We start from the raw sequence: 24,664 nt of genomic DNA on the forward strand, positions 1-24,664 counted from the left end.
AGCTTTTCTATAATTAGGGTCGGTCCGTCCGTACGTCCGTCTGTCCGTAACAGATAGCTTTTTTCGTTAATTTAGACATGTCAGAATTGTCCTATCGATTTCAAATTTTGCATGGTGATTCCTTTAGTAGTTAGGTACAATTCAGAAAGCGTAGCAACTCTATAATCATTACCGAAATGTCCGTACGTCCATTTTAAACATGTTGATTTTTTTACTTTTTTAACAACAAATTTTTATTGATCTAATCATCCGATTGATCTGATTTTTTGTATATTGATTCCTGGGACAACAAAGTATAATGTTATAAGCGAAGCAACTCTATAATCAAGTCCTAAAAATGTAAGTATGTCCATAAACATTATCCTGTATAAAGCAGTTTTTCAACAAATTTACTTAAAATTTTGCATCGACTCTTACACATTTGTATTCTGATTATTCAGTTCAGACACTATACAAGTGTTAATGTCCGTTTGTCCTACCGTTTCAGTGCTTCGCTTTTATGGATGTTGTCATCCTTGTTTTCTTCAAATTCTAAAGTTTACATAAAGTTAGATTTAAAAAGTAGAATAGCTACTATATAACAAAGCCGATAAATTGATGTACAATTATATATCCATTTCAGATGATACACAAAACTACCCCTTATGTGGATTACAATTAGAGGTTGAAACGTTAGGACACTCAACTTAAAGAACCAACCAATAAAAATACATTACAAGTCTTCAAAGTTGTTAAGCCAACGACTAAAAAAGCCTTATTATCCTATTATATAAAGTAGTAAGCGTTTTTTCTGTCCTGAAGGATCTCGCTAACCGCTGAACCGATATTGTTCTCCTTTACAGTGAAGCTTCTTATAGGTCCAGGGAAGGTTTTAAACTATTTTTGGGGAGGGTGTCTTCACCCCCCTCCCCCCAAAAAAATATTTTTTACTCTTTTGAAACTCAAATTCAAAATGGGATGAGGTCGACTTTTCCCCCTCCTACCTTAAGTGCCCCTAGATGCTTTTAGGGGCATAGCCGCTAGTGAAATATTAAAGACTAAAGTATTAATCAGTCCAATGTCCCCTTTCTCCCTGTTATTTTTCCTAAATCCGTATAAATAAATTTAGCAGTTTATCATATACGTCCAAGAGTGGAGGTAAAAAGGGTTGTCTAGCCCCCCCCCCCCCTTCCAATCTTATAACAACCCCCTCAAACCTTTGAAAACCCTCATATTAACCCCCTCATAATGAAAAGCTTGGACGTCTTGATCCTGGTCATAAAGTAGCTCAGTTACTAAACATGTTTTAATTCTTCAAAAAAAATAAAATCTATGTATTTTTAAATGAAAAAAATGTATCTTGTGATATAAAAAAAATTCAATAGAGAAAATAAATACATGAAAACTTTTTTATTTTTTGAAGAAAAGCTATTCTGCAATTCTATATGACTGTATTACACATTTAAAGAATGTCTTATTGTGATAGATACAGATATTTTAGAACTTATAATAAATAAATTATTTGCTAGTCTGAATTAACAAGGATCTTTATGTATGGACAATAAATTGAAAAACAAAAATAAAATTTAGTATAATCATCAAGATTTTTAAGGCCTTAAATGAGAGTGGGAATTTACTTAAATTTTACAATTCAATGTTCCTCCCGTGATTTAATTTTTAATAAAAAACACAATTACATGAATAAAAGTATTTATTTTTGACAATTTGTTACTTTTGATAGAAGTATACATATACATATTTACAGGAAGATTTGTCAATTTTGATATATAAGTTTTGAACAAGTTTTATAATTGAGCAATTTTTAGCATAATATTTCATGTAATAATATATTAACGTCTTTAAAGGGAAGGTTGGAGTGACAATATCAAACCTCCTCCCCTCCCCAACTTATGAATTTTCAGTTTCTAACATACACAATTTTTACATTTGCATAATAATACAAACTAGTGAGGGATCTATAAAGGGATAAGACAATAGCCGATAGATTAATGTAAATCCATAATGATGATAAACAAAATTCTCTCTTCTGCAGATTACAATTATTGGTTGAAACGTTTGAACACTCAATTTTATGAATCAACCAATTTCATAATCAAAATTCATAAAAAGTTCCCAATGTTGTTAAGCCAACGAATAAGAAAAAAATATTAAAAACTTTGGGGATTAGCGTAATAAACAGCCCATTATCCCCTCCCTCACTGCAAAGCTCCACTAGAAAGAAAACCAAATCGGTTCGATGGTTTGCAAGATCGTATAAAAAACATTAAGAGATACAAAAAAACATCCTACCACTAGGATTAAATGAGCACAAATGAAAACAAATATAAAACATATAAAATGATATCACATTAAAAACTGGTTTTAAGTTTCGTGCAGGTCACAAAGTAATTATAAAATATGAAAGTTATTATAAACAAAATTACATAAAATATGGGCATATAACAGTAAAAATATGTGCATAAATTAGTACATATATGTATTTGTGTGTGAATTGAAGCAGTTTATATAAAACAATTTAAAACTTCAAAACAGAGGAGTATAAACATGATTTCAGTTTGAAATCACAACTTTCCCCGCCCCCCATACACAAAAGGAAAAATTAAATTCTTTGAAAGAAGAAGTAATTCAGATAATTCAATGCTTATACTTTCTGTCATTGGATTAGATTATTTTGGCTCCAATTTTATATTATCAATGTTATCCGTAACTTCATCAAGACTTGCTTTAGCTTTATTAACATCTGTCTTGGAGGAGTCTTTTTTCACTGCAGTTTCAACTTTCATATTTTTTAACTCGTCTGTAAGAGAGTCAAGTGACTCTTTGTTAGTATCTTCAACAATTTCAACATTAATGACTGGATTATCTTCAGAAAGATTTGATTTGTCTTTGCCTGATTCACTGACTGTTTTATCGTCACTTTTCACAGCAGCTTTTAAGTTGTCTTTGCCAGAATCATCAGGAAGTTTTGACTTGTTTTTGCTTGGTTTACTTGCAGAGTCAACTTGTATTACATCGTTTCCATCGGACAAGAAAAATCCCCTAAAACAAAAAATAAAAAATAACTGCAATTGATGTAAAATACGTTTTTTGGTTATAGACTTTTATTCCAGACAACTACCTGGCCCCCGTCTTGAGGACCTTTTTCGTCTGCTATTAAATTGCTTTCTGCTCTGTTGTAGCGACTTTGCTTTGTTAATATTTACGATGCTATTGGCAGAGTGTCCACGGGGTGGGGACAAACAGGTATTTAACCCATATCCTCTATTGTTTTACTGTAATGTTTTCCACTTGAGGTTAGAGTAAAATTGCTTTAACTTACCCATTAGAATTTCTCCAATTAGTTTGATTATTGTACTGGCTGTTTGGCTGCGGCGAAAACATTGGGTCATTGTTGAGCAGAAAGCTTTGTGGTTGCGGCGATAGTCCCAGGATGTCGGAAGCTTCCAGCTCCTTCTGAACCTAGAATAAGAAGCATAATGATATGAGACGCAAGTGGCGAGCGATTGAAGTTTCAACCTTATGTTATTCTATTTTAGTTTGAAAGTCAAATATTTGCATAGAGACAAGTTACGACTGTTTATGAGCCAAGGCACTTCCCTATCATTGTTATCCAATTATATAAAGTAGTAAGCTTTTTTCTGTCTGTAGCGAAGGATCTCGCTAACCACTGAACTGATATGGTTCTCCTTACATTGAAGCTTCTTAACGGTCCTGAGGTGGTTTTAGGCTATTTTTGCCCTTCCATATCCCTTTGAATATAGAGCACCTAGATGCTAGGGGCGCAGCCGCTAGTTGTTATAACAGTAGCATATATACATAAATTTCTTAGAAAATCAAACGAAATCGCAGCAACCACAAGACGTAAAATATGTTGACAATTTGCATCTGTAATGTTCTTATTTATTTTTACCTGAGGGTCTTCAGACCGTTGTCTGCGCGGATACAGCTGAACACGCAGCTGCTGCCCGCCACCAGAACGAGAACGAGACCTTTCTTGTTCAGCGAAGCTCGATGAATTATTGGATTGTAGTTGTTGGTTCTGTTGGAAGCTATGAGGAGGTGGGGGGGATAACATTGAACCATAACTTTGTTGTGGTGATGTTACGTTTTGATGCACATATGTAGTGGATGTTCCTTGTTGCTGGAAGTTTGGTGATACTGAGCCTGGACGGGACATTGGGGAAGTTATACCATAGTTTGCCTAAAATAAGGATAATTTTGTACAAAGCAGCGCAGCAATAATAAGCTATATTGTACTTAGGGCTCAGCAACCGTCTTGGTGTCTTGGGGAAACAGACGTTTGCAATATAAAAAATCAACTGAGCTGGATCTTTAAATCGTTTTAGTGGTGCACCAGATCGGGGTTATCCAGATCACCCCGGTTTGTCGCGGCAATGCCACTCGTTGAGTGCCATTGCCGCGCCAGTACCGCGCCGCTGGGCGTGCTGATTCGCCCATTCCATTTTGATCTAAAGATTGAAATCTTATAATATCTAGGTGCGCCGAACTGGATCGCCCCAATTCAGCGCACCACTAAACGATTTAAAGATCCAGCTCTGGATGTCTAATCTTGTTCATGATATGGCTTTCCGTCTATTTAAATTTGAGGCTTTTGCTGTTCCGCCGCGTGGCTACCAGCCCATTATAAAATATTAGAAACCGTATGGTATACTGGGTAGAGACTGTATATCCTATTATATTAAGTAGTAAGCTTTTTTCAGTCTGTAGCCAAGGATCTTTCTAACCACTAAACTGATATGGTTCTCATTTACAGTGAATCTTCTTAAAGGTCCTGAGGTGGTTTTAGGCTATTTTTGCCCTTCCATATCCCTTTGAATATAAAGCCCCTAGATGCTAGGGGCGCAGCCGCTAGTCTATAATACAAAGTAGAACGATGTCTGTCTGTCTGTCTGTTTGTTTGTACCGAAGGATCTCGCCAACCGCTGAACCGATCGGGTTCTCCAACCCAGGGTAGCTTCTTATTGGTCCCGGAAAGGTTTATAACTATTTCGGGGGAAGGTACCACCACCACCCTAAGAGAAATCGCACCTAGAAAAATATTAACCCCCCAACTAATTTTTTTTTCATTTAAAGAAAAACTAAAATAGTGAAGCCGCTAGTATAATCTTAAAGAACTTTAGGCCATGGGCACAGCTTGTGCTCCAAACTATGCAACAATAATGATGCATAGTATAGATGTCAAGATAAAAAATCTAGCAAGGCAAGTGGCAGCTGGCAGAAATCCCCTAATTTTGCTGAAAAGATTCTTGGATGACCTGTTTATGATCTGGAGGGGCAGTGTGGAGAATCTACAAATGTTTTTAGAATTGGTCAATACACTCCACCCCAAATTAAATTTACAAGTTCGTTCACCTGTCCTTTCCCTTGTACCTATCCTGCTGGATTTGAACATGACTGCTTCTGCCACTTTAGCCGATCCATACCTTTCCTGGACACATTAGTTACCATCAAAAACAAAACCTTGGTCACAGATATCTATAAAAAAAACCTACAGACCGTTGCCAGTACCTGTTGCCAACATCAGCACATCCTGCACACATTACCAAAAATATTCCTTTCAGCTTATGTTACAGATTAGTAAGAATATGTTCTGAAAAAAACACACTAATCCAACGACTAGATGAACTTAAACAACTGCTTCTTTCTAGAAACTACAACCTACAGATAATCAATGGTGCTATTGCCAAGGCTCTAAATATTGATAGAAATGCGGCCCTGGAAAAGAAAGTTAAAGTATCAACCAAGAGAATACCATTTGTTATTACTTTCCATCCAGCTCTACCTTCAATCAGCACAATCCTAAAACAAGGTTGGAAAATAATGGTAAAAGATGAGAGACTGAAAAAGATATTTCCAGAACCACCTTTAGTTGCATATCGTCAGCCTAAACACAGCTCTCTCCGGGAAATATTGGTGAAATCAAAGCTACCTGAACGTGAAAAAAGAAGTGTCAAAGGTATGAAGAGATGTAACCTACCTCACTGTCCCTCCTGCCCTCATGTCCGTGAAGCCAAAGTTGTCTACAGCTCAGCAAATAATTTTAAGGTACCTATTTCTACACCAGTCAACTGCTCTACAAAAAATCTCGTTTATGTTATAACATGTGATAGGAGAGAATGCAAATACACACAGTATGTAGGAGAAACGGGGAAACAGCTTAAAGAAAGATTCAAACAACATTTAGATTGTGTCAGATCTCAAAATGAAAACTTGAATAAAACTGCAGTTGGGGAACATTTTAATCTTCCTGGACACAGTGTTGCCAACATGAAAGTATCTGTTATAGAAAATTGCAGGCAGGAGTCAGCCATGTACAGAAAATGTCGAGAATCCTTCTTCATCAATAAATTTGAAACAAAGCACCTGGGGCTGAACAGAAAAATTTAAAATTATTGTTATTGTTATATATTTTTGTTAATGAAAGTAAATTATGCTAATACATGTTGTTTTTTCTTGTAACATAATTTATACCTATTTGACTTGCAAATTGCAATATTTTTTTAAAAATGCTAACCCAACCAAACTTTTGAATATTTTCTTCCTTGTTGTTGTATAAATTCTTACCACTGTTGAAAAGTTTGACCGCCAATTTTCATCTGCTAACCCTCCCCCCCCCCTTCCTTTACAATAAATAATTCAGTTGTACATAAACTCTCAAACAATTAGGTACACCATATTTCAAAGTAAAAAGATTTGGATTTTATTTTGTTTTAAAAATTCTTTTTTTCAAAGTACTTAATATTTTTAACTTGTTTTTTGTTAAACTTATATTAATTTTAACTAGTATGAAGCTTGTTGTTTTCTTAAGAATTTTTGCAAATATGGTTATTATTTTATAGAATTGAGAAGGCTTGAATAAAGCGAAATATATTTTCTACAAAGAAGTTTGTTCTTTCATGTGTAGTTAGCTCTAGCCGCGCGTTTTTTGAGATTTAGGTTTTGGACAGTCATTTGATCTGATGTAAAATTGCAAATAAATAGTTATTTAGTAGCTACAATAATACAATAATTCTTTTTAGAGATAAAACATTGAGTACCAAAACCAATATTTTGGGTACCATTGCCATTTCCCGTTTATTACTGAGATTTTTCTTGTTAAAAAATCAATAATTTAATTTTTGGCAATTCTTTCAACATTATCTAATTAACATTAAACCTTAAAAAATGGGATAGGGCTTAAATAACCTTGATGTCCACGGGGTAGGGATCCTTTCAATTGGAACTTTGAATATCAGCCAAATGCGTTTGATATCAACACAGCCAAGTCGGTACAAAAAGAAGAAAGCTATTTGCTAGCAGACGAAAAAGGTCCCAAACGCTGGAAATAGGTAGTTGTATAGGTTATACATCTATACTTATACAATTAGTAATCTTTTTCTTTTTTTTGGGGGGGGGGGGGGGTGTACAAACATACGTCTATTATAGAGTAGTTACGCTAAAATAACAAAACAATTCTTACCTGCCCAAAATTTTGTGGCACAGGCGACGTATTACCATAACTATAGTTTACATTGCCCTGCGGAGAGAACGGATTGCTAGGGCCAGGGGAGCTGCCATACATCTGGGGACTGGAGATGCTTGGCATCTGCAGGCTGCTCGGGGATTGCAGGTTAAAACCTGGAGATGACCGGAGCAGGTCGGGATGATCAACCTCGGTGACGGTTACCTTAATATTTTATAATTTTATCCTAACTGGATAATTACATTTTTTCAAATGTAGCGCAGATTTCAGCAACAACGATAAATTGTAATACATATACGCATTGCCAATATGATTTAAAGATTGTTTTTTTTTTGTGGCAACGGCTACGCGTGGTTAATTTGATTTAAAGATCGCTATAAGGTTAGTGGCTGTACCTCTGACCACGACTACGGCAACGGCTACACATTTAAAGATCCAGCTCAGTAAAAAAAGAAAATCTTATGAAATATTTAGAAAATATGTTGTGAATTTTATACTGGCTTTTCTAACCTGTTCCTAACCAAACCTAATTTAAGCATGAGATTACGATTAATTTGATAAAACTGAGGTGGTTTCTTTAAAAAAAATTATGTTCGCTGCTCGCTGGTGAGGCAAAATTATTTTGGTAAAAAATCCTCCAAAATCGCTAAAAAAATCTTTAAATATTAAATAAAATCATAAAAGGGTTATTAACATAAGATTTTTTTTTTTGTGGATTTTATTGTGATTTTGGTGGATTTTTTACAGCAACACTTTTGCCTCTTCAGCGAGCAGCGACCTTATTTTTTTTTAATAATCCACCTCTGATCGTATACAAATCATTTTCTGCAATTTTCTATCGCCGATCAATAGAATGAAGCGGATATACAGATGCTACGCAAAATTGTCGCAGCTACTCTACTATCTACTACTTGACTTTAACGCATCTAAAAAATTAGCGCAACTACTCTACTTCTTACCTGTATTTGTTGGTCATTTGCTTCAGATTCAAAGAGCGGCAATTCAACATTGCGTTCAGGAGATTTGATTATAGTATCAATTATATCACTTAACACTGTGGAATTTTCTAGTACTTCTTCTATTACTTTATTATCTGGGCCTGACGGTCATAGAAAATTATAGAAAACGTGCAACATGTCAAGCATAGATATCGTTTTTAATGTAGAATACACGTGGATATTATGACAGATGAAAAATTTAGCTTGCAAATATGATACCCGTTTATTGGTCAGTTCGTTCATCCAGTAGGAGAGGTGGGGATGGTGTTTATGGGATAGAATGATGAAATCGTTATTTTAGCCCGCTGCGTGTTTTACTTTATTTGACAACATGAATATCGGTTGTAAGATCCAAGTAATGATTTATCCTTTATTTGAAAACTTCTAATAATAATAATTCTTTTAACAATAAGGTACAATTTTTGACATGCTTTATTAGTCAGAACGTTGTTTTTTTTAAAAACGTGTTGATTATTTTGTTTCCTTGGTAGACTTTGCACAACTTTTGTATGAGCTACCTATCCAAAAGTCTAAATTATTCTATGCCGTAGTTGTAGCTATATATTTTATTTTTGTTTTATGCATAGTTTGGTACTTTCATAACCTGGGTTGGCCGTTGCATAAGCTGAAAATGCCAGTTTAGGACAAACATATTCAAATAAATTTCATAAGGTTTCTAGCTACATCGAATTTAATAAGATAATTATATTGGATATATACATATAACATATAAATAGGTTTAATAAAATAAATAAAAACCTATCCTAAATCCTGAAAAATCTTGATATAAAAAAATTATTTTGCATAGCTGTGAGAGAATATATTGAGCTACCTATCCATTTATCTATATCTTTCTATGCCTATGGTTGTAGGTATGTTAGGTAGTGGAACAGGTTGAGCCAGAGCTGCAGGTTCAAGCCTCGGATTAAAGGGCATGTACGGATCGTATTCATTCTGAGGGAACAGATCATCTAGCGCTTTCCGTTTTAACCTAAACATAAGATTTTTTAAAAAGAAGAGTAAAGTCTGTTTCAGTAAAGAAAATCGTTTGTAAAAAGAAGTTAGAGTCTAATGAAACGCATTTGAACTTATAGTTTGATAGCATTAAACTATTTCCAGCCCAATTCTAAGCTTGTTAGGTAAACTAACACCTAACAGACAATCAACCTTTGATTGAACGAATCTTCTCTTTAAGTGCTCCTAACCAGGGGCGTCCAAGCTTTTTTTTGAACACAGTAATAGTGTCTGACTGATTATGACATAACAAAAAAAAATAGCCAATGAGAGGCCACTATAAATTTTACCATTGGTCAATAACGGCCTCTCATTGGCTAATTTTTTTTTGTTACGTCATAATCAGTCAGACACTATTACTGTGTTCTTTTTTTTTGGGGGGGGGGGTTTTAAGGGGGGATAATTCGTTTTTTTTTTGGGGGGGGGGGTTAAAATGGCGCACCGCGAATTTTTTTAACCCCCAAAAATTTTTACCCCGGGGGTAAAATTTGCTTGGGGGTGGTAATTATCCCCCCCTGAAATCTGTTGGCAGGGGTAAATTTTGTTTACCCCCCCCCCAAATTTACCCCCGGGGTAAAATGTTTGGGGGGGGGGGGGTGATTTAATTTTTCTTAAATATGTATTATAAAAAATATGCGCGAAGCGCGCAAAATTTTTTTTTGCCCTTGGACGTCAATGCCCCTAACTGTCAATTGTAATATTTTAAAAAGACCTTAAACGGTAATAACAAGATACAATAAAAAAAATTAAATATTGAACCATAACTAAAATAATCTTATTAAAAAAAAAAATTAGTACAGCTATTTTTATCAGAAAACAAATTATCTATGATACATAATAATAAGTAGAACGATGTATGTCTGTCTAACTGTCTGTCTGTTCATATGTCTGTCTGTCTATCTATCTGTCTGTTCGTCTGTCTATCTATCTGTCTGTTCGTCTGTCTGTCTGTCTATCTGTCTGTTCGTATGTCTGTCTGTCTATCTGTCTGTCTGTCTGTCTGTCTGTCTGTCTGTCTGTCTGTCTGTCTGTCTGTCTGTCTGTTCGTCAGTCTGTTTGTTAGTTTGTCTGTCTGTTTGTCTGTTCGTCTGTCTATCTGTCTGTTCGTCTGTCTGTCTATCTGTCTATCCGTCTATCTGTCTGTCTGTCTGTCTGTCTGTCTATCTGTATGTCTGTCTGTCTGTCTATCTGTCTATCTGTCTGTCTGTCTATCTGTCTATCTGTCTATCTGTCTATCTGTCTATCTGTCTATCTGTCTATCTGTCTATCTGTCTATCTGTCTGTCTGTCTGTTCGTCTGTCTGTCTGTCTGTTTGTCTGTCCGAATATCCGTCAGTCTGAAGCTTAAGATCTCAGTAACCACTGAACAGATTAGGCTCAGAAAACATAACCACTGGTCCTGTGATAGTTTTAAGCTATTTTCTTGGGGGGTGGGATACTTCCAACCCGCCCCTCAAAAAATGAAAAAAAAATTTAAATCTAAAATACGAAAAATTAGGTTGACCAAACCTTCTGGGCAAAGCCCCTAGAGGCAAGGGGCGAAGTCGATAGTTTGTTAAAAAGAAACAAAGGATTTTTATGTTACTCACCTTGAAGGTTCCAATGGTGTATAGGTGAACTGGAGCCTATTGCTTTGAGCGTTGACTTTATGGCCCTTTTTCGAGACCTTCTTCACCATGAAGTAAGTGTTGGAGGTCTCCTCTTGTATCTGAGCCACCTTGCCACGTAGACCTACAATTAACAACCAGCTTATACCAACAACGAAATTAATTCGAAAAATCACAAAATCTATACGTAATGTTCAGCTGTCGTTGGGCTTAGTAAAATTGACGACCTTTTTATCTGCCCCCCAAACATAATTTTAGATTTATTTCGCTTGTTGGCAACAATAATAAATCCCCCCCCTAGTTTGAAAATTTAAAATTAGGGAGCTAATTTTCCTGTGTTTGTGTTAGGTTATGTTATATAGGGCCCATCGTAGCCCTGCAAAGCTAGGACACCCCTCCAGGAGTTGAGTAAAAACTACCCCCTCCACCTTAAATTTAAATTAAAAAAAAAAATGGTACATCTTTAAGTAGTAAACCTTAAACGCGTATCTTAAATCCTGAAACTGTTTGTCTAATGTTGTGAATGAATGTTCAATAAAGCTTTGCTTCCCTCTCTCTATCTGTAGGTAGAGCTAATTTTTTCTAGATTTTTTGGAGGTATGATTAAAAAACAATGATTAAAATTTGTAAGTAGGAAATTCGAAGCTTAGCAAAATACCTTTATCATATTTGGGTACATGGAACCAGAATCCTGCAACAGATTGTCCAACTTTGTGAAGCTGATTGCTGGTGATTGTGTGCTGGGAATTCCAAACTTTTCTTTCTTCGTCATCAACCTGCAAAAATTATGTTATGATTCGGTTGTTATGGGTTTTCAGTAGAACAGTTGAACACAATTAACCCTAACCTTTCGGGCTTCTTTTAAGACTTTTTCCCTGGGGGAAGGGGGAAATCCTATGGACGTCCAAAGGTAAAGAGGTGTTTACCCCCCTCAAACTTTAAAACACCTCATTTTACCCACTTAAAATTTTAAAATACATTAGACTACCTCCCTCAACCCTTTGAAACTCCTAATTTTACCCACCTCGAAATAAAAAGCTTGGACGTCCCTTGGAGGAATCATAAGCAAATATAAAGGCAATTTGTGACTAGTGTCCCCATTGGATAAAGAATTTCTAAAGCTATAACACAATTTTGCTGCCTGCACCTCTGATCCTTTAGATCCTTGTTTAGTTCTAAGTAAAATTTTATTTAGAAAACACAAGTAACTAAATCTAAAACGATTGCGACCACAGGATCAATTTTTACCTCAAAAAATTCAACTTGGAGTTCAAAGCTGTTTTGTGGAAACTTCATTTCTGGACCAGCAAGAAAACACATCATCATTTCGCCTCCACTGAAAAAGAATAAAAATTTCCAGTAGGGTTTCCAGGGATTACCCTCCTATTGAGACTTTTATATCCCCTTCAAAATAAAAAGATTGGCTGTCCTTGAATAAGACAATTCATTATACCTGACCGGAGCAGATTGAATGCTGATGAGAGAAACGTCTATTGATCCTCCGTCACTACCCAGATCTTTTATTGGGTTACTCAGCAACCACGACACACACTGTTTGCTTCCTGATATAAAATACAAGCATGGCAACATGAAGACGAAGAAAGTCCCTCATTGACGTCATAAAAATGAGGGATGAGGAGAGGAGGAGTGGGAAAGAAAACCCATAAATAAGAGATGGATAATCCCTCGTTTTTATGACGTAACATGCTGATTTTTTTAGGGACTCTCTTCGTCTTCTGGCAACATGAAAATATAGCGGATTAGATATATTTTTCTTAAATACTTCAAAAACATTCAATCATTGGAAGGACAAAATAGTCAAAAAAAAAAAGATGCTAAATGAAATTTTAAATCAAAAAAATAACCTCTACTTCCATTAGGCGAAACCCAGTGAGGCTTGGGGCGAAGCTATTAGTGGTAGTATTATTAAAAGCTTTCTATACTCAGGGTCGGCCCTTCCACAATGGTTAGCTCTTTTCGTTAATTTATACATAAGAGAATTGTACTATCGATTTAAATGATAAATCCTTTAACATTTAGGAACGATTTAAAAATAGTAGAAACTCTATAGTCGTTACTAGAAAGTCCATGCCTTCAAATAAAACATGCTAATTTCTAACTTTTCGACAGCACAATTTTGTATGATATAATTAACTTATTCATCTGATTTTTGGAATAATGATTTATAGAATAACAAGTTACAATATTAAAAGCAAGGCATCATTATATTCAAATCTTAAAAATGAAAGTATGGCCTTTCACTGCATCCTGTATTTACGCAATTTTGCAACAAATTTATATAAAATTTTGTTAAAAGTAACAAATCAATGTGTGCTTATTAAGTTATGGCACTCTACAATTGTTATTGTTCGTTTGTCCTTCCGTCTGATTTTTAAGCTTCGCTTTTATGTATGTTGTCATCCTTGTTTATTCAAAACTAACTCTTACCATCTTGTTTTAATATCAACAGCTCAAAAAATAGTTTCACCACAGAATCTGACAACTAAAAGAATATTAGATAATTAGGGTATAGTCCCTTTCGTGGCAACACTCCTTGAAGGGCGTTTCTTCGTTTTTTTTCACAGTAGCTTTTCGCCTATTTCTAGCCACTGCGGGGGGCTCTAACCCTGCGGTGCCAATTGCCTAACCCTGTGGGGGCAATCAACTAACCCAATATAACCTAACCTAAAATAACCTATAAAAAGCCATTTTAAATACGACGAATCGCCCCTTAAGGGGCGTTGCCACGAAAGGGACTATTCCCCTAAGTTATTATAGTATGGAAGATTCTTTACAGTCCATTGTCCTTTCCCTCTCTCCCTGTTTGTACCTGTCTGCAAGCCACACTCGCAACGTTGGAAAGTCTGTCAATTTCCCATTTATTTATTTTTTTCCCATCTCTCTCTTCCGCCCGTTCTTTCAGGGTTCTCTCAAGGACTCCTGTTGCAGTTTTATGGTGTGTCATTGTTTCCGCATACAAATATGTTTTTACACTTGAATAATAATACATAATAGTGAGGGATCTAAAGGGATAAGACAATGGCCAATAGATTGATGTACAATGATACACAAAATTACCCCTTCTGTAGATTACAATTAGTGATTGAAGCGTTTGAATACTCGACTTAATGAAACAAACCATACAAATTAAAAAAATTCCACAAAACTTTGGGGACTAGTGTAATAAACAGCAGTACTTTATATTGACAAAGGCATGACAACAATTTCCATGCTACTGTAACTTCAAGGGATAAATATTGGAAAACAAACACAATAGCAAATAAATCAACATGACAGTTAGGTGCTGTTGTAAAATTTGTTTCTTATGGTTTAATAATTTAGGGATGTAATTAGACATCGTTGTCAACAACTTTTTGCAAGCAAAAAAATTTAGTTGCAAAGGATTATGCAACAACAGAAAAAACAAATTTACGCCAAATAATAAACAACAAAATGGCTATTATTCCACTTAAATAGAGTTTTTGCAAATACACTATCCCATTCTTTGATAATATGATATTTTGAAATACGGGATGTTGTGGAATAAATTTGATAAGTGTGGAAGTAATGGCACACCCCTTTTTGTTCTCCCCGGGTTACTTTGACCAGAGAGAGGCCTTCCAGTGCTATTTCTCTTTGGTTTGGTTCTAGTTTCTAAAAAATAATAATGTAATCAAAGATATGCAAAATATAAAAATGGATGACAACACCTATGTCTGCGAAGCTCAAGGAGTCAGATAGTCTTACAAACGAACATTAACATTAACATAGAGTGACTGTAATAGAAGAAATAGAATTTTATTTAGTCTAAAATAACTTTTGTTTAAAAGAGCAAGAATGCAGTATTTCTTTAATGGACATGTTTAAATTATAAGACTTGATTATACAGAAGCTTGTGTCTATTCGTCCTAAGAATCATTATTTAATATGTAGAGCAGCTACATGTGCAATTTCACCTTTGACATATGCCAGTCTGATTTGTTTGTTTCTCTGCACTGTAACATCTTATTAAAATGTGGCTCCAGATTGTCCAAACTTTCCACAAGATTTTCCACAGTTGTTCTCTCAGATACAGCACTGAATTATTTTTTTTTGTAGAGTAGGGCTTTTTTCACAATTAGGGCCAGTATAATCTACATATATATAATCTGTAATTGCTTTGAAACCGATTAATATCCACATAATAAGAGCTGGTACTGAGGTGTACTGAAAAATTATGTATCCTTTAGTATTATAGTAATGTTGTTCCAAAAAAATCTGTATTTACCACGGAGCAATATATTTACCTAACTCTGAGCACAATATCTATCTGACTCTGAGCACAATATTTACCTGACTCTGAGCGCCATATTCACATGACTCTGAGCACAATATTTACCTGACTCTGAGCGCTATATTTACCTGACTCTGAGCACAATATTTATCTGACTCTGAGCACCATATTTACCTGACTGTGAGCACAATATTTACCTGACTCTGAGCACCATATTTACCTGACTCTGAGCACCATATTTACCTGACTCTGAGCACCATATTTACCTGACTCTGAGTACCATATTTACCTGACTCTGAGCACCATATTTACCAGACTCTGAGCGCCATATTTACCTGACTCTGAGCACCATATTTATCTGACTCTGAGCACAATATTTACCTGACTGTGAGCGCCATATTTACCTGACTCTGAGCGCCATATTCACCTGACTCTGAGTACCATATTTATCTGACTATGATCACCATATTTACCTGACTCTGAGCAACATATTTACCCGACTATGAGCACCATATTTACCTTACTCTTAGCACAATATTTATCTGACTCTGAGCACCATATTTACCTGACTCTGAGCACCATATTTACCTGACTCTGAGCACCATATTTACCTGACTCTGAGCACCATATTTACTTGACTATGAGCACCATGTTTACCTGACTCTGAGCGCCATATTTACCTGACTCTGAGCACAATATTTACCTGACTCTGAGCGCCATATTTACCTGGCTCTAAGCACCATATTTACCTGACTCTGAGCACCATATTTACTTGACTCTGAGCACCATATTTACCTGACTCTAAGTACTATATTTACCAGACTCAGAGTACCTTATTTACATGACTCTGAGCACTTTGAGCAAGCACTATATTTACTTTAATCTGAGCACCATATTTACCTGACTCTGAGCACCATATCTGGTGGAAGATTTTGTAATCCTGAGTTGATTTGTAGTTGGGGAAACACAGGTTCCGATGGGTTTGTTGTCTGAAAAATAAAATTTATATAATCATAACAGGATTTTGTGTGTCTGTCTGTAAGTGTTTGTGTATGTGTTCTTGCCAACTACATATGGTATACTTTACAGTGAAGCTTCTTATAGAACCAAAGAAGGTTTAGTTTATTGGAAGGCACCTACATCTTTTCAAGAGATATCGACCAAGGGAAATATGTCGGCTTTGAAAGTATTTTTTAAATAATGAAGAAAAAAGAATAAAAGAAACTACAAAAATAATCATCATTTGATGAAATACATGAATTTAACAAATGACTAACATGATGCACCAAAGTATTTCAGGTTTTTATCAAAAGTCTTAAAATTAACCCGCGTGACTGGTTACTGGAAAGTTAAGTGATAAGGTATTTTCCAGTATGGCTTTGAAACTGATTTACATCCGTTGGATTAGAACTGATTCTAATTCATACTGAATAATTATGTATGGTATTGTATTACAGTCAATTTACACGAATATTAAAATAAAAAATATGAAATTAATACATTTTTTGTTAACACGGATTTCAGCCACCTGGGGCTAAAAAACAGTTTTTAATCTTTTAATTTTTCATTTTAACATCCGAGGAAAGCTGTCTATAATATGATGCGATAAATAACTATTGAACGCCCTGAAATTTTCATATTTTTACCTTTCCCATGATAATGTCTCTGTCTTGGCATTTTTGTTTCGCTTGCACATCCTTCCGAAATTTCACCTGAATAGTGATAGTATAAACCGTTGGTTTCCCTTAAAGTTATAATCAAGCACAGAAACCCTTCCGACTTACATAGAAAATGGAAGGGGAGTATTTTTACCAATTTTTTTTTTACTTTAAGTCAGGTTAGGTTAGGTTATTTTGGTTACAGGGTAGCCCCGCAGTGTCAGGACACAATAGATATAGACCTTGAAGTTCGGAATATGGACCCCCTCTCCCTAAATTTTAAAATACTTTAATAGTTATTTCTCTCTTCGTATTATAAACAGCTTTTCGCGGATATAGAATGTACAATTATAAGATTTAGCCCCAAGGTGCCGAAGGCACGGGCTAAAAAACTGGCTTTAATCTTATGATTGTACATTTTTATATTCGTAGAAAGCTTGATACAATACGATGCTAGACATAGTTTTTTCGTATAGATGAGAACCGGTTCTTATCCACCGGATTCGAATGATTACGAGAAAAATATTTATGCTACTTTTCTACTTTATGATTAAGCGATTTATTTATATTAATAATAAAAAACTAAATTTGTCTCAAATAGTTTTATCAATTCACTAGCAATACATGAGGTGATAATGGGGGGAAGTCGACCCCTTTAAGCTTTAGAAAAAAAGTAAAAAATTGTTTGGGGGTCATTTATTCTGTTGGCGATTATTCTTCGGTGGTTGGTGGTACCCACCCCCAAAATATGTTTAAACCTTCCCAGGAACTATGAAAAGCTACATTTTTAAAGGAGAACCATATAAGTTCAGCGATTAGAGATTTGGTACAGACAGGCAACCAGATAAACATCCTGTTACTTTTACATAAGGATTACTATTATTTTGTAAATTTACCTTTTCAATAGGCTCCACTATGTAGGAGAGCCTGAATAAATCATTCATTTTAAATCTCCAATTTTTATCTGAAAAATATAAATAAGTCTATAATTAACGAGGAAAATTATGTCCACAATATGCGCCGCAGATAACAAACACACAACCAAACAGTGTCCTAACGTTTTTAATTATAAATTTAATCTTCAGAAAGGGTAAATTTGTTTATCATCGTTGGGAGTGTCTGTCCATTGTCTTTCCTGCAATAAACAAACTTACAGACAATGATAATGTTTGTTGAGCTTTACTTTTATGCATACTATCATCCTTGTTTTGACTTCCAGCAAAAAAATCTGGCAAAACTTAGTTACATAATTTTGTTATTTAATCACAAAAATATAATATGTAGTTAAGTTACTCTCACTGGATTAACTAAATAGTTGCTTATCTCTAACTATTTTCTTTTTTGAAACAAAGATTTTCTTTATTTAGGGTTTGTCAACTTTAATCCGTACGTTAACAACGGATAGCTCTGATTTTACAAATGAAAGAATCAAGTATCATCAATATACAAAGCCTAGCATTATATAATTTTGCATGTGTCCGTTATTCCGTCCGTCCGCCACGGATATTTCTTATTGTAAAGGTATGTTTTTTCTAAATACTTCAAAGTTTTTATGATTATTCATGTAGCGATTAATATATCCCTCCCCAAAAGACTACCCGACAAAGTTTATCTTTCACATATAAAATTTTGCAACAAATTAAAACAATTGGATTGTTTACTTTTTCCTATAATAAAATCATTTATAATTTTACATAAACTTTGGTGAAAAAACAAGAATGATTTTATTTGATGCCACAGTAAACCATTTACGCCTACAAAAAAAAACATCGACCGTGGCTGAACACGTTTCGCATCCGCTCGTCGTCGGGGAGGAGATAGGTTCGAATCTCTGTCAGACACCGCGTCATAACTAAAGACGTTATATGTAATTCCTACTGCTGCTATGTCAGGTGCCAGACATAAATTGTTTTAATATGGGAAATGCCTTGGCCCATAAAAAGGCGCAACTAATTATCCCACCCCAATTAGGTAATAGGTAATAGCTACGTTTATACAAATATTCTGAGTAAGTCAATTAAGGAATATAATGAATCTTGACTTGACTTAATTATAGAGTAGCTACCATACTAAAAACAAGATTAATTATGACCATAAGTACCGTCATTGTGAGTTAATAATAACTGGAATAAAAAAGTGAAATAATATTTTTAAAAGTATCTATAAGCATATTTTTTAATCATAATTTATTTTAATTTAGTATTATTTGTATATTATGAACTTTTCAATTCTTATTTAAAAAATTTAAATCTACTAAATACTTATCTTCATGGCATTTAAATAATTTTCTTTTCATTTTTTAATAAATCAAATTTCTGCAAATCATCTAAATTTTTTAATCACAGAAATATTAATATAGAACCTTTTTTTATTGAAATATGGTTTGTTGTCAACAAGGGCGTCCAAGCTTTTTTATTTAGTTAGGGGGGGGGGGGGAGTAATCATCCTTTTACTCCCCCCCCCCTTGGACGTCCTTGGGAGTCAATGTGTTTGAAAAATATTTTTACCAGATTTTTTAAGCCACGATACTTTTAAACATAATAGTCGTTTTAAATTTGAAAAGAGAATACATTTCAAAGAATACATATTATATCCGAAAACGTTCCAATTTTTTTATGAGTTGCGGGGGGGGGGGATATGTGGCACTCCCAACACCTCTTCTCCCTTTCCCTTCCCTTTTAGACCTCCTCGTAAATATTAACGTATATTTTTTCATGAGTAATGTTGCGTCAAAATGAGTAACTCTAAAAAAATTACAAAATTTGTCAAACCTGTTTTTAAGGCATGTACTATTGAAATATCAATATTTTCAAAGCTCAATTAAAATGGTTATGATCAAATAAAAAATGGGGTATAGTCCTTTCCACGACATCCCTCCATAAGGAGCGATTCTTCGTATTTTTCACAGTAGCTTTTCTCCTATTTCTAGCCCCTGCGGGGGGCTCTAACCCTGCGGGGCCAATTACCTAACCCTGTGGGGCAATCACCTAACACAATATAACCTAACCTAACCTAAAATAACCTATAAAAGCCATTTTAAAAATACGAAGAATTGCTCCTTATGGAGGGATGTCGTGGAAAGGACTATACCCAAAAAATTTTCATTTTTTATAAACCCATTATTTAATAAGATTAATTGTCTCCATAAAAATCTTTGTATTTTAAATTCTAAATAATGGTTATATATGCGTAGCTGTTCTATATGTTGTCTTTCTTGTTAATGTCTTCCTTCTATAATTAGTATGTACGTCCGTGCAAGAACATTACAACATCCATAATTAGCCAAGCACCCAAAAAACATGACAACCAGACAAAGTGAGTTATAGAGCAGATGTGCAATTGTCACAGAAAAGAAAAAGAAATATAGAGAGAATATACAAATCAAAGAAAACCATAAAACATCTTTTTTTTATGTCTGTAAAGGATGGCAACAGGCAGAGAGACAGACAAAACAATGTTTAGACTAGATATGCATATGCTATAAGAATCTTCACTGAAATATCAGCAGTCTGTCTTAAAAAGCTGTCGAGAAAATCACATTTTCCCCTTTGAGTAATAATAATAATAATAATGTTTATTTGGTGCTGCCAGGTACCCCCTAGCTTAGGAGATAGCACATACAATACTCTAAATTGCTGCTATCTATTGACAATTTAGAGTTTACATTATGATGTTTAGTCTCATACAAAAATAAAATAATATATACTAAGTTTAATTATTAACTAAATATAAATTGGTGGAATAAAAGGAAAATTTTCAGGATATGCACCAGGAGCTACAGGAGTACTATCTTGACCAAAATGGGGATAGTGTATTTAATTCCTGTAGCCCCTTTTTAAGGAGGACGAAAAGAAAAAAAAAGAATACAAAACAAATTAATTGTGAAAGGGAAAATTGAAACTCTAATTTAGTTGTGAGGATGGTAAAAAAAGAAAAACACAAATAAACATTTATATTATGTAAGAGAAATCAGTAAATAATAAGAAAGATGGAGAAAAAAAATTGATGAAGGAATTTAGAGAAAAATAAAACAAAATAAATCAAATATAAAAAATAATAAGATAGATCATTGTTGTATATAAGTTTAATACCATATTTTAAATTTTAAAATATCATTGAAGATTAATAAGTAGAGATTTTATTTAAAAAGAAAGGAGAAAGAAAAAAAAACATAAAAAGAAAAAAAGCAATACTTCAAGCCTTTGTCATTGTATTATTTTTCAAAAAACAGAAATTTCTCAATTCAAAATAATATCTTTTTATAGAATGCCACTTTGATCTTTGCCCTATATTCAACCCTCCCCTCCCCGCCAAAAAAAAACAACACTCCCCTCCCCGCCTGTTTATTAACTGATTGCCCCAAAAAGTTATTAAGAAACGTTTTATTGACAATACTTACAAAAAAATAGGTAAGAAATCTAGTTTTAAATTTTAAAAAGCTTTATAAATTCAGCGCATCGCATATGTTCAAATATGCACATAACATAATAATTGCACCTAACATTTTTATCATAATTAGCAAACATTGTAGTTCACACTAATTTTAACTTTTTATTTATGTATGTGTTAACAAGAACAATTGTATATATATCCTTTTTTTATAAAGTAGTAAGCTTTTTTGTCTGTAGGATCTCACTAACCATTGAACCGATATGGTTCTCTTTTACAGTGAAGCTTCTTATAGGTCCCATGATGGTTTTATGCTATTTATATTTATATAAACTTGTCGTTGTATGGTTAAAAACCATTTTTCTGCCCTTTATTATCCTTTCGAATATCCCTAAATACTAGGGACGCAACCACTAATAAGTAAGATAAAGCCATATAAATAAAGCTAAAAATATAATCTATTAATCAAATAAGGCTCAACACAATAAAGTTTTTGTTATACAATGTCATCTAATAAAAAAACTTTTTTTGACGTCTTATGTAATTTAAGAAATTATTTTTTTAAACATAAAAGAAAATCGGACAAACGTACGGACGGAACCTAATAGTAGAATAGCTAAACTAAGTCATTATTATCATGCTTAAGAAAATTTCACTTCTTTAATTTTGGTTTATATTACATTTGAATAAATATAGAAAATAAGTTAACGTCGTCTAGACAATTTATATAACATTAATAATAATCACTTTTATAATGATAAAGACTAAATAAAAACATCATTGTTTGTCTGTAAAGTCTGTCACTAAATGTTTGTGTTTCAGCCATATTTTCTTTTTGACGACGTAGTTCCGACTGCTTTCATGATACTAACCAATGGTGCGTTTTAAAGACATTTTGTTATATCTTGATAAAGTATATCTAAAGCTTGAGATAGACTGCGCATATAAGAGAATTAGTCAGTAGCTAAAAGTTCCTGGAACCTACGTTAAGCCAACCAGCTTAGTAGCTTTGAAGGTATCTATGTTGGTGTTCAATCGTTTCAACATAAAGACTTTTATTTGCATTAGCAAAACATGATTTACTAATAAAAGCAATCCTTACTAATTAACTTAACATAGAGTGACAAACACAGTTTATTTAAACATATTTAAGTCCAATAACCTGTGTTTCATTGTATAATTCTAACAAACCATTAATTGTTTTTTTTTTTAACTTTTGTATACTAACTATAAAAGCTTAAAGATGCCTTTTTTTCGCACACAGGGGGTAAGAAAAGAGTGTGGTGGTGATTTTTGCATTAAAAAAAGAGGGGAGGGGGTGGAGTATTTAAATTTGACATATGACAAATGACTTGCACATCACAAAATGGCAATATGTACTGAAAAGTACGGAACTTTTTGCCAATACAAGAACTTTCAATATTCTAAAACAGGAAGGGGTGGGACATTGGACTGTAAATTTAACTGGTGCCTAAAGTTCAATAATTATTATCTTATTTAAATTATTTACAATTTATATTCTATTCTATTTACCCTTTTGCCTATATGATATTTAAGGAATGTAAACCTTTGATATTTTCAATATAAGCGAAATTATCAATTTTCAATAAAAAAAATTTTGTCCTAACATTGGAACGCCATCAATTTCTCCTTTCCCATTTTCAACTCCCCGCGCCCTTTTTATCGCTCTGGCTAAAAAGTTTCCCCCGCAATGGTTTCCCCCAGGGAAGTGGGGATAGGACCATGGGCTTTGAATTAATCCACAACAAAATTTCTTCAGACAATCAGCACCAGTTATCAAAAGTAATATAACAATACGGGTAGGGTAAATTAATGAGCCATTGTCCTATCCCTATATCCCTGTGATCTTCTCCATAAAATACTTGTTTCAAACTACAACCTCTACTCTCTGCCTATGCAGTAGTTTCAAACTACAGACACAATCACGTAGATGGACAGACAGGTAGCTAATTATCTATTAAAAGAAAATCCGCAAAAAAATTGATATAATCAATGGTCATAAAATACAAAATTATTTTAAAAACAACATAATCTTATTCTTAATACCATGAAAATGAAACTATATATAATAGAAATAATTTTGACAGGGCTCGGCAGCCGCCCTTGTCTGTCTTAGTCTAAATGTACTTGACTTCTATGGTGATGCTGTAACCGCCAAAGATTGCCAGTCATTCCGCAGCCACAAAGATTTGTATTCCGCTGCGGCCGATGTTTTATACCAGTCGTGATCCAAAATTTCTGAGATTGTCATTATCATTCTAACTTAGTCTATGTTACAATATCATACCGTCGAAGTAATTATGGCCGTGACGGTTTTTCTTTTTCTTTTAGATTACACATTTTGTACGCCTTTGCCTTGAACCCATTTTCAACCACTAAAATAACCAGAAAATATTCCAACTTCCCCAACTTTTTTTTTAAGGAAAATGTAATTTCCTCAACTGCTATTACAGATAAAAGCAGAATCATTTTGTGTTGGTTTCTCTGATAAAAGTTCCAAAAAGTAATTTTCTTTATGGGAGAATTCAAATTCTCTTGGCTGCTATAAATATTTTAATCCTCAATAAAGATTATTATTAAAAGCGAAGCTTCTCTATAATTAGGGTCGGTCCGTCCGTCCGTCCGTCCGAGATAGATAGCTTTTATTCGTTAATTTAGGCATGTTAGAATTGTCCTATCGATTTCAAACTTTGCGTGATGATTCCTGTAGTAGTTGGGCACGATTTAGAAAGCGTAGCAACTCTATAATCATTACCAGAATGTCCGTACGTCCATTTTAAACATGTTGATTTTTCTACTTTTTTAACAACAAATTTTCAAGTGTTTTAATTATCCGTTTGATCTGATTTTTGGTATTTGATTCCTGGGACAACAAAGAACAATATTATAAGCGAAGCAACTCTATAATCAAGTCCAAAAATGTAAGTATGTCCATAAACATTATCCTGTTTTTAAGCATTTTTTTAACAAATTTACCTACAATTTTGATTCGACATTTATACATTTATGTTCCGATTTTTCAGTTCAGATACTATACAAGTGTTAATGTCCGTTTGTCCTACCGTTTCAGTGCTTCGCTTTTATGGATGTTGTCATCCTTGTTTTATTAAAATCTACTCTAAGACTTATTTTATCCGCCCGTCTGCTGGCCGGAGTGGGTATTTAACACTTTTTAACCCTTGCTTATGTGTTTATGTCACTTATTAATGTTGTCATTTTATT

The 24,664-nt window shown here is 34.0% G+C and overlaps 1 protein-coding gene across 1 annotated transcript; it reads right to left on the reverse strand.

Moving 5' to 3' along the window:
• Window positions 1–1,677: 1,677 nt before the first annotated feature.
• On the reverse strand, window positions 1,678–18,042 carry LOC145331281 (uncharacterized). Its single transcript, XM_080175902.1, has 17 exons — window positions 17,929–18,042; window positions 17,021–17,086; window positions 16,275–16,363; window positions 15,058–15,178; window positions 14,679–14,755; window positions 13,932–14,040; window positions 13,550–13,604; window positions 12,555–12,663; window positions 12,350–12,437; window positions 11,760–11,877; window positions 11,084–11,225; window positions 9,342–9,472; window positions 8,443–8,582; window positions 7,481–7,687; window positions 3,911–4,201; window positions 3,320–3,459; window positions 1,678–3,039 (listed from the first exon to the last, which is right to left on the reverse strand). Exons 1-17 carry the CDS (start codon window positions 17,974–17,976, stop codon window positions 2,667–2,669), a joined length of 2,304 nt encoding a protein of 767 aa, XP_080032028.1. The 5' UTR covers window positions 17,977–18,042; the 3' UTR covers window positions 1,678–2,666.
• Between the last annotated feature and the right edge of the window lie 6,622 nt (window positions 18,043–24,664).

This window comes from Acartia tonsa, chromosome 1 (assembly GCF_053477335.1).
Source record: "Acartia tonsa isolate MP-2025a chromosome 1, ASM5347733v1, whole genome shotgun sequence".
NCBI lineage: Eukaryota > Metazoa > Arthropoda > Copepoda > Calanoida > Acartiidae > Acartia > Acartia tonsa.

Bases quoted from the DNA above. Each gene is read 5' to 3' on its own strand.
- LOC145331281 (XM_080175902.1), bottom strand. From the start codon at position 17,976: ATGAATGATTTATTCAGGCTCTCCTACATAGTGGAGCCTATTGAAAAG. The intron at 13,605-13,931 runs GTACAAACAGGG...ATATTCTTTTAG, and splicing joins CGAGTGTGGCTTGCAGACAG to TTGTCAGATTCTGTGGTGAA. The intron at 7,688-8,442 runs GTAAGAAGTAGA...TAAAATATTAAG, and splicing joins CAAATGACCAACAAATACAG to GTAACCGTCACCGAGGTTGA.